At 49.2% G+C, this 14,519-nt stretch overlaps 1 protein-coding gene across 2 annotated transcripts in view; it reads left to right on the top strand.

Moving 5' to 3' along the window:
• The window catches only part of MED27 (mediator complex subunit 27), a 187,900-nt gene that overhangs the window by 160,419 nt on the left and 12,962 nt on the right, over positions 1–14,519 (top strand). For both annotated transcript variants that reach the window (XM_074331236.1, XM_019728890.2), the window contains one exon: positions 6,246–6,287. In XM_074331236.1, coding sequence (XP_074187337.1) covers positions 6,246–6,287 — 42 coding nt within the window. The remainder of the gene's footprint in view (positions 1–6,245; positions 6,288–14,519) is intronic.

Here is a 14,519-nt window from a genome sequence, read left to right as displayed (position 1 = left end):
AGCACATTTCGTCTTCCTGTCCAGCCCTGTGTGCCACTGGTGGCTCCCAGGACATTGCAAGCTCGCACACATTTGCACCCTGTGTGCCCTTCGCCTCTGTGCCATCCCCTCCTCGTCCACCTGACAAACTTTGACTCTTCCATTTACACTGGCTGAATGCCACCTTCCTTCTCATACTGTCCCCTTATATGAACACGGGCTCTGGATGTGGCAGGCCTGTGTTTGACTCTGCTCACAGCACAAATTATCATCATCATTAGTACATCCATAGCATTTTTTTTTTTTTAACAGGACTTTTCTTAATTGGGGAACAGAGTACTTCCAGGACTTTTTTCCAAGTCAAGTTGTTGTCCTTTCAATCTTAGGTATGGAAGGTGCTGTTCAGCTTCAAGTTTTTGTCCTTTCAGTCTTAGTCGTGGAGGGCACAGCTCATCTCCAGGTCCAGTTGCCGTTGCTAGTTGCAGGGGGCACAGCCCACCATCCCTTGCGGGAGTCGAACCGGCAACCTTGTGGTTGAGAGGATGCACTCCAACCAACTGAGCCATCCGGGAGGCAGCTCAGCTCAAGGTGCTGTGTTCAATTTTAGTTACAGGGGGCGCTGCCCACCATCCCTTGTGGGACTCGAGGACTCGAACCGGCAACCTTGTGGTTGAGAGCCCACTGGCCCATGTGGGAATCGAACTGGCAGCCTTCGGAGTTAGGAGCATGGAGCTCTAACCACCTGAGCCAGCACGCCGGCCCCATCCATAGCATTTTTAACAGTCCTTGTCTCTAACCAGAGTTAGTGCATCATGACTATTTCTTTACATGTCTATCTTGCAATTAATAAAATACTAATAGTGTTCTGTATGTTAGTCTGGTAGGCAGTGCTAAAGCAGACTTTGTCTACAGTGGTTATTGAATCCCAGACTCATTTTCCAGATGAGGAAACTGAGACCTTGAACAGTCGAAGGACTTGCCTAAGTCTCACTGAGCCAGATCTAAAACATGCATCTGCCAGGAGCTCCTGAGGGCCCAGAATCCATCCCTTGACTGTATCCCGAGACTGAACCTCAGTGCCTGGAACACAGGGGCCCAGTGATGTGTGGGAGGAGATAATGAACATGCCCGCTTGGAATGTGAAAATGCTTTAGCTGGAATGGAAAAGTGGAGAAACGAAAATGAGAGATGGGCACTAGAAGAAGCAGCAGGGAGTGAAGTCGTAAATAAATCAGAGAATAAAGGAGACACTCACACATGCGCACAGGCGCGTATTTTCCTAATGAGAGATTAGCGTGGGTTATCCCTTCATCAGAAAGAAAATGAGTGTGTGTCTGGGAACCTGAACTCTACCGTGATTCTCATGACAAATGTGGTACAGGAGGCCTCTGGCACCCCTTTACAGCTGCGCGCATAGTCCAAATGGTAAGTGGGGGCATTCAAACTGGGAAGAGCAAGATTGAAGGACTGAGTCCGCTTGTTATTTTAAAAGTCCATTAACCACGTTTGGCAGAGCAGCTCTCAAATGACTGCTCTGCCCAGAATCTAATCCTGGCCAATTTGATTAGCCCCTTTTTTTCAGAGCACTTTACAAACAGTAGAAATAAAGCTGTGCAGCTGTTATTAGTGTTCTATTTTGAGTACTGATACTGGTGTATGTGAATTTACGTATATTTCCATACACATAGGCATTACTGCAGGTAATGTGTTGCAGTGTCTGGCTCGTCCCAAATAACTCGTTCCATTTGGAAGGAGCCACCGGCCTGAAGGTATGGTCTGCGAGACAGCTTGTTGTTTGCAGCTGCCATTTGTTCCCTAGAAGCAGCCTCACATCTGCTGAGCTGTTGCCTGGCGGTTGCCTGGTGGCATTTTGCTGCAGTCTCCAGAGCACAGCCGCTGACACGGTCGGTGTGGCTTGGAAAGCCTCTCGTGGGTTTACAGGGGCCTATGTCCCCCAAACCCAAAGCACCCCGCACGTTCTAAAAGGTTCAGTGGTCCCTATTCACAGTAGTGGCCCCCCACCCCGGGTTTCCAAACCTGGCAGGCTTTTTTCCCCATCAGAACCCCAGCAAGGCTGTCACTTTGCAGTAACAACCACCATCACTACCCCAGTCGGCCTGTCTCTACCTGTGGTGTGTATTTTTGATACCAAGCCCCGGTAGACTAATTCCTCTAAAATATAAAAATGCTTTTAAGACTTCCCGACCTAGTACTCACTGTAGTCAGGGAGGAGCGAAGAGACATGACTCAGCATGTGACAAGGTGGACCTGAGCCGAATGGCCATGTCCCGGTGTTACACAGGTCAGACCTAACTGAAGAAATGGAGGTGTCTTGGTTGAATTTATCTTGTTAGGGGATTTAGGTTATGTTAATGCTATAGCTTCATTAATTACCCCATATCAATAAGAAAGGGCTGCTTTCAGCCTCCTAGCGGAAGAGAGGAAAAGAAATGGTGGTATCAAAGGGAACCTTCAAAGCCAGCCAGCTCTGTCTCCAGGGTAATTTCGGATCCCGGCATTCTTCCCACTTCAAAGTTGGATGTGTGTGTGTGTGTTTGGGTCGAGGGGGTTGGGGGAAGCTTGAATCTGATTTCTCTAATAAGTGTTGGCATCAGCCCCGTTTGATATTAGATGCAGGGAACATTTTGATTTGTTATAGCCTTTGAAATTGTTCAGACGACCTTCAGAAAAATGGCCTCTCGTTACTTCTGGGGGAAGGGCGCAAGTGGGGAAGGGGAATCCGGTTTAATTCACAGGCAGAGGATGCCCTGCAATTGTACTTTCAGCAGTTTTTTGGTGACAAATGTATGTCCTGATTGAAAGTGAAAAGTTGAAGAATAACAGACCCATAACACTGCCTTCTTTGGAAAGAACTGTTCGCACCTCTGCTCTCCGGGGAGGGTGGGCGGGCCTAAGAAATGACCAAATGGAAGTTTGTGGTTCTGAAAACCGGAGTAACTGTGGAGGAATCCATCACCATTGCTGGTTGATGGCATCCTACCCCTGTTGACGCGTCACCTGTTGACCTTTCCAGATGAAGCTACGAATCAATAAAAGCTTTAAAAGTGGAAGTCCCTGTGAGGCTTACAAGTTTGATTTGGAAGTGTCAGTTTTAGATAATTTCTAGTTCATTGTACTATTTTTTGAAATGAAGAATTGGTAACTTTCTGATAAGCTGTCAAAATTTTCATGTGCTGCTAACTGAATTTGAGTGGTGATGATTGTCACATCTGCAGATTTGTCATGTGGAACTTTGCAAAAGTGCTTCCCAAAGAGCTGTGACATCATGACGGCGGGTAGAGGGGCTCCAAGACTCCATCTGAATGCCAGCTGAAAGGCAGCCTTCCTCCCAGGTTAAGAGCGGGGCTCTGGAGACAGACCCGTATTCAAATCTCCACCACACATTACTTCCATGAGGTTGGGCAAGTTACTTTACTCTCTGAGCCTCAGTTTCCTCGTCTGTGAACTGGAAATAATCTTACCATCCTCATGCGATTGCTGGGAGGATTTTAAAAAGATTACGTGGGTAACAGTGCAGGCTAAATGCGTAGTGATCTCAGCAGAGGCGTCTGCCCTCGCTGCTTGTAACAGCGGGGCCATCATGGTAGTTAGAATTCCCAGCATACTGATGTTGGGTCATTCTGATTTTTCTTTTCAGTGAGTAAACGTCATTGTCTGTTTTCACTAGTTCTTCCTTTGACATCTTGATGACTGACCTGGGAGCAGGTGTGTCTGTGCTAAAGCAATTGGGCGTCTGTGCGGTTTGTTTTCATGTCACCTGAGAATGGACCACATTCCCACCCCGAAAATACCCATTCCAATCCTGAGTCGCAGCGGCCGCTGCCAAGACTGCAGGTTCTGCCACCAGTTACCATAAGGCTGGCTTTTCCATTTTAAGACCTTTCTAATACTTGCCCAGAATACTGAGGGGTGCTTTACTTTCTTTTTCCTGACACTGTAGTTCAGAATAATTTCTTGTGTTCGTCAGGCTGGAAGTTCGCAGCTTCCAGAATGCTCCTTTTTAATATCGCAGCCAGCAAAAAATTGGTAGCCGTGCCCTGTGCAGCAAATCAGCTAAAGCTAATGAATATTCACTTGGGTCCGTCCGGCTCCCGGAAATGAATTTCTGAAATCTGCTTGGCCCCAAGGAGAGGCAGGGCACCGACTCCCGAGGCTCACCTACGCGGCTTTCTTTGGCGTAAATCTAGCAGAAAGTCAAGTACAAACCGCCTGCTGTGCCTGTGCAGCGAGAGGGGAACCCATTGTCATCGGCTCCCTTTCCTGCCCGAGTGTACCTGGTATATGGGGCGTATTTCCAACGTCCCTCTGTCCCCGATGGTCAGGACTATTCCCGAGGGTCCTGAATAACATATTGAAGCCGCCTCTCCAAACCAGCAGCTACTCACTTTAAGTAAGCGTGCTGTGGCTGAGAAGCCACCCTTAAGCTGGAGAGTCTGTCCCTAATTAAACCTATGCATATGTCTCTCCAGGTGATTTTTCTAGTAAAGCCTTTGCAGTACTGGAGGTTTTTAAAAATAATTTTCTCTCTCAAGTAGAAACGATGACTTTTTGGTCTGTATGCTGATTCTGCCTTTCCTCTGCTTTCCTGGCCCTGGGTTTATGTCTTGGTCTGCTTCTGTATGATGTGGACAGGCAGGGAGGATGAACAGTGGGGATCTTCCGAAGACACAGCTGTAGCCTCAGCAAACAGCAGGAGAATTCTGTTAGTTCCAAGTTCAGACAAGGATGTTTCTCTTCCTGAAATTGAGAAGCTTTGTCATCTTCCTGTCATCTTGGCAGTGATTTGGTAGAACTGAAAGGTACAAAATGTTATTCTTATTCATCTGCAATCTCAGAATCATCTTTAAATGCTGCATTTTCTTAGCCCTGGGCTCACTTGCTGCACTGGGGCCGTATCTGAACCTGACTTACCCGCCCAGACATGACCAGCTAGCTGCCCATCAGGACGGTTCTCAGCAGAGTTGATAATGGAGGGAACTCGTTTCATGTTTCTTCTGAGCTTTCCTTCAGATTTATCTGGAGGTAACGTGGCACTTTTCCCCCTACAAATTGCTAACCTGTCAAATTAAAATTTTCATGCCTAAAGATTTTTTAAATTCTTGCCTCATCAGTTGGTTTAGGTAACAGGCGATGGGGCAGTGACTGAAAATTGACACCATCTTTCTGGAGAGCAGTTTAACCAGAATAGAAGTGGGGGGGTTCACTTAGCAGGCTTTTGTGGAAACCCAGGGAGGAGAAGGGACCAGCAATGGGGGCAGGGAAAGGTACACTGTGGGGACAGAGCCAGGAGAGCAGTTTCCAGGCTCTCGGCCTCATGTGGAAAGGTGCTGGCTCAGGCAGTAGATGGCCGTCAGCTGTGACTGGTTGGCCATCAGCTGTGACCAGTTAGCCATTGGCCACTGATACAACTGTCGTGGCTGCACCAGCAAGCGGTTTGCGGTTCGTGTGGCTCCTGCTTCCTGTGTCTCCAACCCAGCCGCCAGCGAGAATACAGTGGTCTGACTCCCCTACCTATGGCTCCGTGGATGTTCCTTTTTGGCCTCACCATGTCCTGCGTCCTTATGCGGGGAGCGGGAGCTGAGACCCCGCATGCCACCCTGCATGGCACAGGTCACAGGGGCTCACCAGCCAGCAGCTGCTAGTTTTCCTCCCCTTGGCAGAGACCTCCCGATGCCTGTGACATGCTAGGTCCCGTACCAGGACAGCGTAAACAAAGTTTCAGGCAGTTTGAAATGCTATGAAAATTTTAAATTTTGAAAGAATAAAGAGACTCCAGACACAGATGTGGGAATAATATTATAGGCAGAGTGACTGGGAAATGCCTCTCTGATAAGGTGACATCTGAGCTAGAGGAGGAGGAGCCGTGTGACGGTTTGTGGGAAAGCAAAGGGCACAGAAGTGCAGAGGTCCTGAGACAGGACTGCCCTTGGCACGTTGAGTGGCACAAGAGAACATGGTAGGAGTGAAGGTTAGAGAAGTGAGCAGGGGCTCAGATCGCGGGGCCTCGGACACCACACGTGCCTCACATTGCCTCCCACACGTCCCTCCATGTTGTCTCCTTAAATCACCGGCCAGCTGATGAAGAGCAAATTCAAGCAGGCTGTTTAAGGTCCTTGCAACCCCAACATTCTGTAACCCTATAATCATGATTTTTTTCCAAGCTTAATGACAGTAATTACAATATCTTTTGAAGTCCAAAGTTCTAAAATTGATGCTAATGATACTTTTATCTCTTCCCCCACCAGCTTGATATATGGTCCAAATCTAACTATCAAGTATTCCAGAAGGTAAGTTTTACTTTTCGCTTCTTACTCAATGGGCATTAAGGGAAATACAAATGCTTGGAGGAATAAACATTGGTCTTAAATCCCAGGGATTTTTAAGAAGTGAAAAAAGGCAGACACAAAAGCTGCTCAGTGTTTGATTCCATTTATGTGACATTCTGGAAAAGAGAAAACCTTAGGGAGAGAAATCAGATCAGTGGTGACCAGGGACTGGGAGTGAGAGCAGGAGCTTGTCCCCAGAGGGTCACGAGGGAAAGTGTTTGCTGAGAGATGGAAATACTCTGTATCTTAATTGTGGTGATTTCACAACTATATTTTTCAAAACTTATAGAACTATATACCTACAAAGGACAAATTTTGTATATGTAAATTATACCTTTAAAAAGAAATCAGAGGCTTTTGAGTTGTCCGAGCTCGAGTCCTTGGGGTCTATTCAGATGCCTCAGGGATGGGCTGAGGGAGGCAGGCTGGCCCCACCCCACTTTGCACTCTGGTGACTCCCTTTTCAGATAGGAGGCTTCCTCAGAAAATACTGGTTCGGGAATGTAAGGAAAAAATGAAATGTGACTTGATCAACTGCATTTCCCAGCCCCTTGTGGTGGAGGGGCCGGTCCCTGGACCAGCTCAACTCCTGGGGCTTCTGAGGGTCACCCCACCCCCACCCCCTTCCCCAGTACTCAGGCCATTCCCTCCCCCGAAGGCCCCAGCTGCTTCCTTCTGTTCTCATACATCCTCTGTCTCTGCTTTTATCCAGCAGTGCAAATAATAGAGTTGGTTGTAATGTCTTTCATTGCCTCATCAAGTTCATCAACAATTATTTACTGAGCCCCTTTGCCACGTGTTAGGCACTGTGCTAGCTGCTAGGAGTACCGGGGAAAACAAGGCAGACAAGGGCACGAATTCACTAAGGCAACTGCAGGTTATCACGAGGGGGCTGTGATCAACAACAGCGGAAGGGCCTCCTTTACGTTGGGTGGTCACAGGAGGCCTTTAGGGCAAAATCTAACTGACGGAGACAGGAAGCTTGAGAAGGAGCCGGCCCTTCGAAAATCCGTGGGAACAGATTCCCAGGCGATGGGAGCCACAGCCCAGGAACCTGCTGCTGAGAAGCGTGTTCTGGAGACTGCTAGGAGCCCACGTGATGGGAGCTGCAGGGGCCAGGAGGTGAGAGGCAGAGCTGGGGGCAGCCAGGAGCTTCCAGGTCCTGGAATGGAATTTGGGTTTTAGTCTCAATTCAATGCAAAGCCGTTGAAGGGTTGGATGCGGAGGGGGGACATGATTTTGCAAGATGGGCCCATGTTATTCCCACTTCAGTAATAGTCGTGTCCAAGGTACACCGGGTAGCTTCGAGAGTGCAGGGCCTTGCTTTTAATCGAGGTGAAGTTAACATTACATAACATAACGTAACAACATAACGTAATGTAATAGCATAACATAACATAACACAACACAACACAACATAACATAAACCACTTCAGAGTGAACAGTCCCATGGCTTTTACCGTGTTTCCCCGAAAATAAGACCTAGCCAGACCATCAGCTCTAATGCATCTTTTGGAGCAAAAATTAATATAAGACCTGGTCTTATTTTACTACAATATAAGACCGGGTATAATGTAATGTAACGTAATGTAATACAATACAATACAGTACAACACAATAATATAATATCGGCTATAATATAATATAATATATAATATAATATAATATAATATAATATAATATAATATAATATAATATAATATAATATAATATATAATATAATACTGGGTCTTATATTAATTTTTGCTCCAAAAAATGCATTAGAGCTGATGGCCTGGCTAGGTCTTATTTTCGGGGAAACATGGTGGTACCTTCACAGATCTGTGGGGCCACCACCTCTATTTAGTTCCAAAACAGATTCGTCACCCCAAAAGGAAACCTGTACCCATGAAGTGCCGAGCATAAGGCTTTTGTGTGAGAGTGGAATAGACCAGCCCTCTCGCGGTGTTTTGCGTGCATCCAGTTCACGTTGGTCCTGAACCTTTGTGGGAAAGGCTAAGCGAAGGACTCATGCTGGGACCGGGGGAGGAGTCTGAAGCTCAACACCACACCTGCAGGAGCCTGTGAACACATGCCGATGTCCTGATCTGTCACAGATGTCCTGATCTGTCACAGCTAAATGCAGTGTGCCACCCGGGATTGGATCCTGAAACAGAAGGAGGAGATTGATGGAACAACTGGTGAACTCCAAATAAGCTCTGGGGTTAGTCAGTAGTAGTAAGTAACCAGTAGTGGTTTCTTACTTAGGACGGACATACCAGGTAATGAAAGATGTTACCAGCGGGGGAGTGGGGGAGGGCCTATGGGAACCGTGTGTACCCTTTGCAGCTTTTCTGTAAATCTCAAGCTAACCCAAAATTAAAAGTTTACAAAGAAAACTCCCCTAACACTGCTCTGCCCCGCGGAGCTCCCCAGACCCCCGGGGTCTGGAGTCGGAAGGAAGAGTGTGGTTGTGTGGGCTCCCGTGGGGGCAGTTCTGATCTTAGCTTCTTAGCTGAGTGACCATAGCGGAGGCATGTGCTTGTTCAGCGTGCATGGAGTCTCAGCCTGCTTTGGTCAGTTTCCCCCCAGCGAGCTGGTCCAGAGCATTCTAAGGAGAAAGAATACTATGTCACCTGCGTCTTGTTTCGCTTTCATAGTGAAAAACATTAAAACAGCTTTTGAGTTCTTTTTTATCCTGGTTGATCTTAGTGTCCTCTGTACAGAAGGTGGGCGGTGACCTCGGGCCATGGGCCCTGCAGACTCACAACCTGGTATGCCCTTTAGGAGGGAGGGGCTAACATGCTTCCCTTTGCATATGTATTTTTAATGTTCTGTGTAGTATTAAGTCTTTGAGTGTGAGCAGAAAGTTTATTAGGAAGTTGTAAAATGTGTGAAACACAGATTTGGTGAAGCATAGATTTGGAGAGACAGTGCTGTATTTTTATCCTGCCTCCCCTAAAAATAACCCAGTGAGCACTCTTTGTATTTGTCTAAACCACAAACACACACTGAGGCAGTGTTTACAATCAGATATTGGTCTAGTTGGAAAAATTTGGAGCACCTGCCAATTCCTTCCTTGTAGTTTATATAACATGTTTGAAGCAGTACAAACATGAATTTGTAGGGATGGGAATTTTATCTCCACTGGTGAATGGCGTATTGTCTGTATTTGTGCAGACCACTTTCTGAGATTCTTTTATCATCCCTGCCTTCACCTATTAGTAACTGAGTGGACGTGACCTCTGATATTCACCTGTCCTATATAAATGACCCACAGTTTGGGGGCAGGTGATGGTGCTTTCTGATTAGAACTAAAGGTAGATAACGTTGAAGTCTTTTCCTTTTTCAGAGTCAGGTAAGAATTAGTGGATTAAAGAGGCCTTTCTCTTCCCTTCTAAAACATTGTCTGTTTGCTGTCAAATTAAGGAATATATTGGAAAATCATGTATTATAGAATTAAGCTTAATCCTTTATCAGTAAAGCTTTCAACTAATTACCGTCTCACGGAAGGGGCTCAGGACTTTGTTTTAAAAAGTCTGTTTTGTATAGTTTCTTGCAGAAGCCCTTGGTAGAGAGGGCGGGCGCTGCAGTGTGGAATGGGGATGGGTGGCTGCTCTGCTCGTGTTGTCATGTCAGTCTTGGCGTGTCGGTGGTCAGACGCAGGCCTGTGACCCACAGCCGGGCCGTGTTTGAAGCAAAGCGGGACGCCTTGGCCGTTGCAGATTCCGAAGCCCTGGTGTCGTTTATGGGCTGATGTTCAGTGTTTCAAACTCAGGATGCCAACAGAGACGGATTAGGTGGCAATATTTCTAAACTCTGCTTCTCAGTATCTGCTTTTTCTCAGAATTCTTTTATCTTCTTATCCACCCACTTAAATTTCGGATGTCCCGACTGATGTGGCTTGTAGCATTCCCTGGAAAGACACTGTGCGAGAGCCATGGGATAAACATGCCCCCACCAACCGCTGCTTGCCTCCGGCCCGCCAAACGGACCAGGCGGGGCGGACTAGCTGTCAGCATCATCCAGAAGAGCTCAGCCCGAAGCAGGAGGGAAAGCGCGCTGGGAGGGGACAGTGCCGTGGTCCAGGAGGCTCCTCCGTCATTAATAAGGGGGCACTTCTCGGGCAGAAAACAGTTCCCAGCCGTCGCGACCGTGGTGGTAGGTGCTGTAACTGCCGCACCTCCAAGGTGGGGCTCTTGGGCCGCCAGCCTCCGCTGTCCTCGGATGGTTAGAAGAACTCTCCCTGCATTGCTCTGCTGTAGACGCCCAGGGCTCCTTTCTTTGGCGTTCATTATGTGGTTGCAATTACCGTGTATGTGTGTGTTCTCCTGCCCACAAGTAGCAGCGGTGGCCACCGCAGAGAGGTGCCTACTGGGAAGGCGGGAAGCTCTCCCAGGTCTTCCCTTCAATGTGACAAAGCAGGGGTGTGGGAGGGGGGACTGACTCGCAGAGCCAGACAGAGCTTACACTCGCCTTTTTATCTCTGGAAAATACTGTCAGGAGCTAAGCCGCACACCTGTCAAATTCTCCTCGGGCCGCGCCTGACTCCCTGGGTTAAAGACAGCATACGAGGCCTGTTGCAAATCCCACCACGTGAAGCTAAATGCGGCCGGCCTGCCTGCCTTTTGTCTGCAGCGGGGACTCTGTCAGCGAGCCCTTTCCCTCTCCCTCATTAGACCCCTTCCCCAGTGGTGAGGAAGGGCGGAGGGCTGGGGACAGCTTGCTGTGGGTCTGTGGCTGCCAACAGGGTCCCCTCATTGACGGCGGTGCCCAGAGGTTCTGTGCGCTTCATCCTGGAGCGGGGAGCTTTTTATAGCCGCACGCCTCCAGCAGAGCGGATTCAGAGAAGGGAACTTAGAAGTCGGGGGAACCATCTGAAAGGGCAGAATCACAAAGAGCCAGGAAAGGTTTCAGACGCGTTCATATTTCTCTGACATTTAAACTCTGCGGGCAGTCACTGTTTTGATCTTTCACCTCCTCACTTCAGAACAGTGTGTATTTCCTCCAGTAACTTAGGAAGAGTAGGAGCATGTCTGCAGCCACTTCCTGCCTTAAATCTTAGCAGGGAGACCTAAGAAAGAGGTGGAGTGTGCACAGCCCCAGGGGAGGACGGGTCAGGGAGGAGAGATAGTGTCAGCGGGACTGACGCACATCACAGGCTGTCCACTCGGAGGTAAAACACGGAAGTCGTAGCCCACGGTGCCCAGTGCTTAGTCCACGGTCATTATTCCAAGGCAGCAGAGGAAGAGGAACCTGTCAGTCGTGTGTCCTGGGCAGAGCTTAGCTTGCCCGGTGGGTTGGCCAGCGGTGGGGAGTGTCCTGGGCGGGTGCCCTGCTCCTTCATTCATCTGCTCCCTGGCTTGTCCTTTCGCTCACTCGTCCATACTTTGCTACAAAGCCAGACCTCTGTGTGGGGACAGACTTACCATGGGGTGTTTCCAAGTGGCCACCTGGTGCTTTGCAGAAGAGGGAGTCACGTCTGCAAGAGTCGGTTCTCTGAAACTGGCTGCACGGGGCACCCGGCATAAACTGTCCACTCACATTGGATGGTGCTAGTTCCAATCCCAGGGACAGAAGCTATCCAACATGCACGAATTCCCAGGGCACAGGACTGGCTGCTTTTGAATGCGGCTCTGTGGCATGTTTGCACATGTCCCTGGTGCCGTGTGTATGTCGCCAGAGGCTCAAATAGTAGGCATGCAATTATTTCAAATCGCATGCTCTGTAATACCTAGAATTTCTTCCTACCAGCTCACTTCCATTTCCGTTCAGAAACCCTTCTTCAGATGCCACAGGTAAATAAGTGGTTGTGGAGGCCCCGTGCCAAGGCTCTGCCCTTCCCCTGGCTCGGTACCTGCTTAGGTGAGTGTCGGCGGAGGCCCCACACCTGGATGGACCCGCAGTCTAGGGGGTCTTCTTCATACCGTGAAAGGGCCTGTGCTTTTTCCAGATCCTCTTGCTCTGCAGTCCTCTTTTCTCTTAAGTGCCGTTGAACCTTTTCCAGTGAAGAGAGCTGAGGTTTTGTGGACCGAACATGGTGGCGTTTGTGTTTGTTTCTGTGTGTTCCTATGCTGCCTGACAAGTGTGTCTTGGCCATCCCAAATGGATAAAGCCGAGGGAACAACTCTCACCGGTATGAGGGCGAGTGGGCAGTTGGTGCAGGACGATCAATTCCTGTCCGCGGACTCTGCACGAGAGATGGTGTGGGCGGGGGGCCTCCTGAGCCAAGTATCGGGCTGTTGACGAGAGTTGGGGAAAGAGGCGATGGACAGTTCCAGGGTCATCCCGAAGGGCAGCCCCTTTGTCAGCTGACAGCTGGCCTGTATTGACCAAGCTGGAGAAGCAGAAGGAAAACAAGTGTGGATGTTGTTAAACGTCACCCCAGGGGCCCTGGGAGCTGAGAATGGCGGGAGGGATCATTATGAGCTCCCTGCAGCTGAAAAGCCTTTCATCGCCACCTTTTCTCTTAAGGGGCATGTTTGACTGTTCACAAGCTTCTAAATCCAGAATAGATTTGATCATTTGTTTTCCCCGTATGACAACCCAGTTCCTTCCCTCTGCAAGGCTCCCTCAGCTCTGCTGAGTGTGGTCATGACCAAGAGCCTTGTTCAGATACTCACGTGTACCCAGCTTTACAGTGAAGTGGAGCAGGACAGCCCGGCCCATCCTGCTGGCAGTGGTTTGTGGTTCTCTGCCATTACAGGAGTCATAGAGTAGTCGCTTTCATCTCTACAGCTTGGTCTGCCTGAGGGGTTGCACGGGACTCTCCGTCCTCCAGGTCAGAAGCTGACAGCTGCTACCATTCCCCAAGCCGCTTTGCACAACCCAGCAGCCTGCCCAGTGCCCGGGACCGTGTCTGCCCACTGCACCATGGATTCCAGCCGACCGCCCTCTCTCAAACCCTGGCTCACCTCCCATCACATTCCCCGCCGTGACTGTTCCAGAGAGAGGCCATCCAGTTCTGCTGACCACTGCTCCCTGTGTGGCCTGACTCACGTCAGTTTCCTCATTTGTAAAATGGGAGCATAAGAGCCACTGCCTCACAGAATTGGTGCGACATTAACTGAGTCCTAGGTGGGAGTGTGAGGCGACCTTCTCACCTGTGACTCCCTCGGCTTCTGTCGCGTGTTGGCAGTGGCCGTGCTGTCCCCTCATTGGCCACTCCTGCTCATGCCTTTGCTGTCACCTCTTCCGGTCTCTCCACAGTGGACACAGTGGAGAAGATGCAGGCTCCGGAATCGGACACGCCTGGATTTACGCTCGGCTCTGCTGTGTATGAACTGGCTGGAGGACCTTGGGCTAGGAATATAGCTGCTCTTCCTGCTCAGGTCACTCTGCCATAAAAAAAGGGAGAAACAGTAAAACCTGCTTTATAGGGAACAGTGTTGTGGGCAGCACTGAAGTAATGCTGTGAGGTGCTTGTCACTAGGTTGCCCAGAGTAGGTGCTCAGTAGCTAGAAGCTGCTGCTGTTAACACTGTCGTGGGGAGCAGCACGGAGTGCCGAAGCTGTGGCCATTTGTATGGCCCATTTTGTTAGGTATTTTTTTGTGAAGTAAACCAAAGACCAGCAGCTGCCATGACAAACCCACAGACACCCACCGAAGCATCGTTCATCTTCACTTTTCTCCAGGCGTGTTCTCTCTTCTGGCCCCAAAAAGTGAGTTAGAGGGAATAAGACACCAGCAATTACAACCACCCAGCAGTGCCCTTTGGGCATCCCTGGCTGATGTAGCATCACAGCCCCAGGACCTGGAACAATCCTTCATGTCCTGTGAGGGCTGATGAGACCTTGGGTGATCCTAGAAGGTAACTGAGATCAGTGTTTTCTGCCCTGACATCCCATCTCCCCACCCCATCCGCCCAGCAGGGACTGGGGAGAAGTCACCAGGTGCCACAGCGGTAGAGCTGCCTCTCGGCCAGGGCTCACTCCCTGCTCTGTGGGCTCTGTTCTTTCTCCTGCAGTTGCCTCAATTTTGATGGGGAAGTAGGTGGTGGTGTCTGTATTTTCTTGGGAGCCCAGATGTCTTTGGATGTGCTTCTCTCTGCAAGGCTGTTCCTGCAGAAAATAACATCACACCAAGTGGGTACAGAACAATTCAGGTATCTTTGGACTGGGACTTTCCTGGCAGCCAGCAGCAGAATCTGGTATTTTACCATCTTGGAACGCATTGAACTTTTTTGTGTTTCATCTAAATGAAAAGCCTAATTCC

This window comes from Rhinolophus sinicus, linkage group LG04 (genome assembly GCF_036562045.2).
Source record: "Rhinolophus sinicus isolate RSC01 linkage group LG04, ASM3656204v1, whole genome shotgun sequence".
In the NCBI taxonomy this organism is placed as follows: Eukaryota; Metazoa; Chordata; class Mammalia; order Chiroptera; family Rhinolophidae; genus Rhinolophus; species Rhinolophus sinicus.
This window is presented reverse-complemented; position numbering and strand designations above follow the sequence as displayed.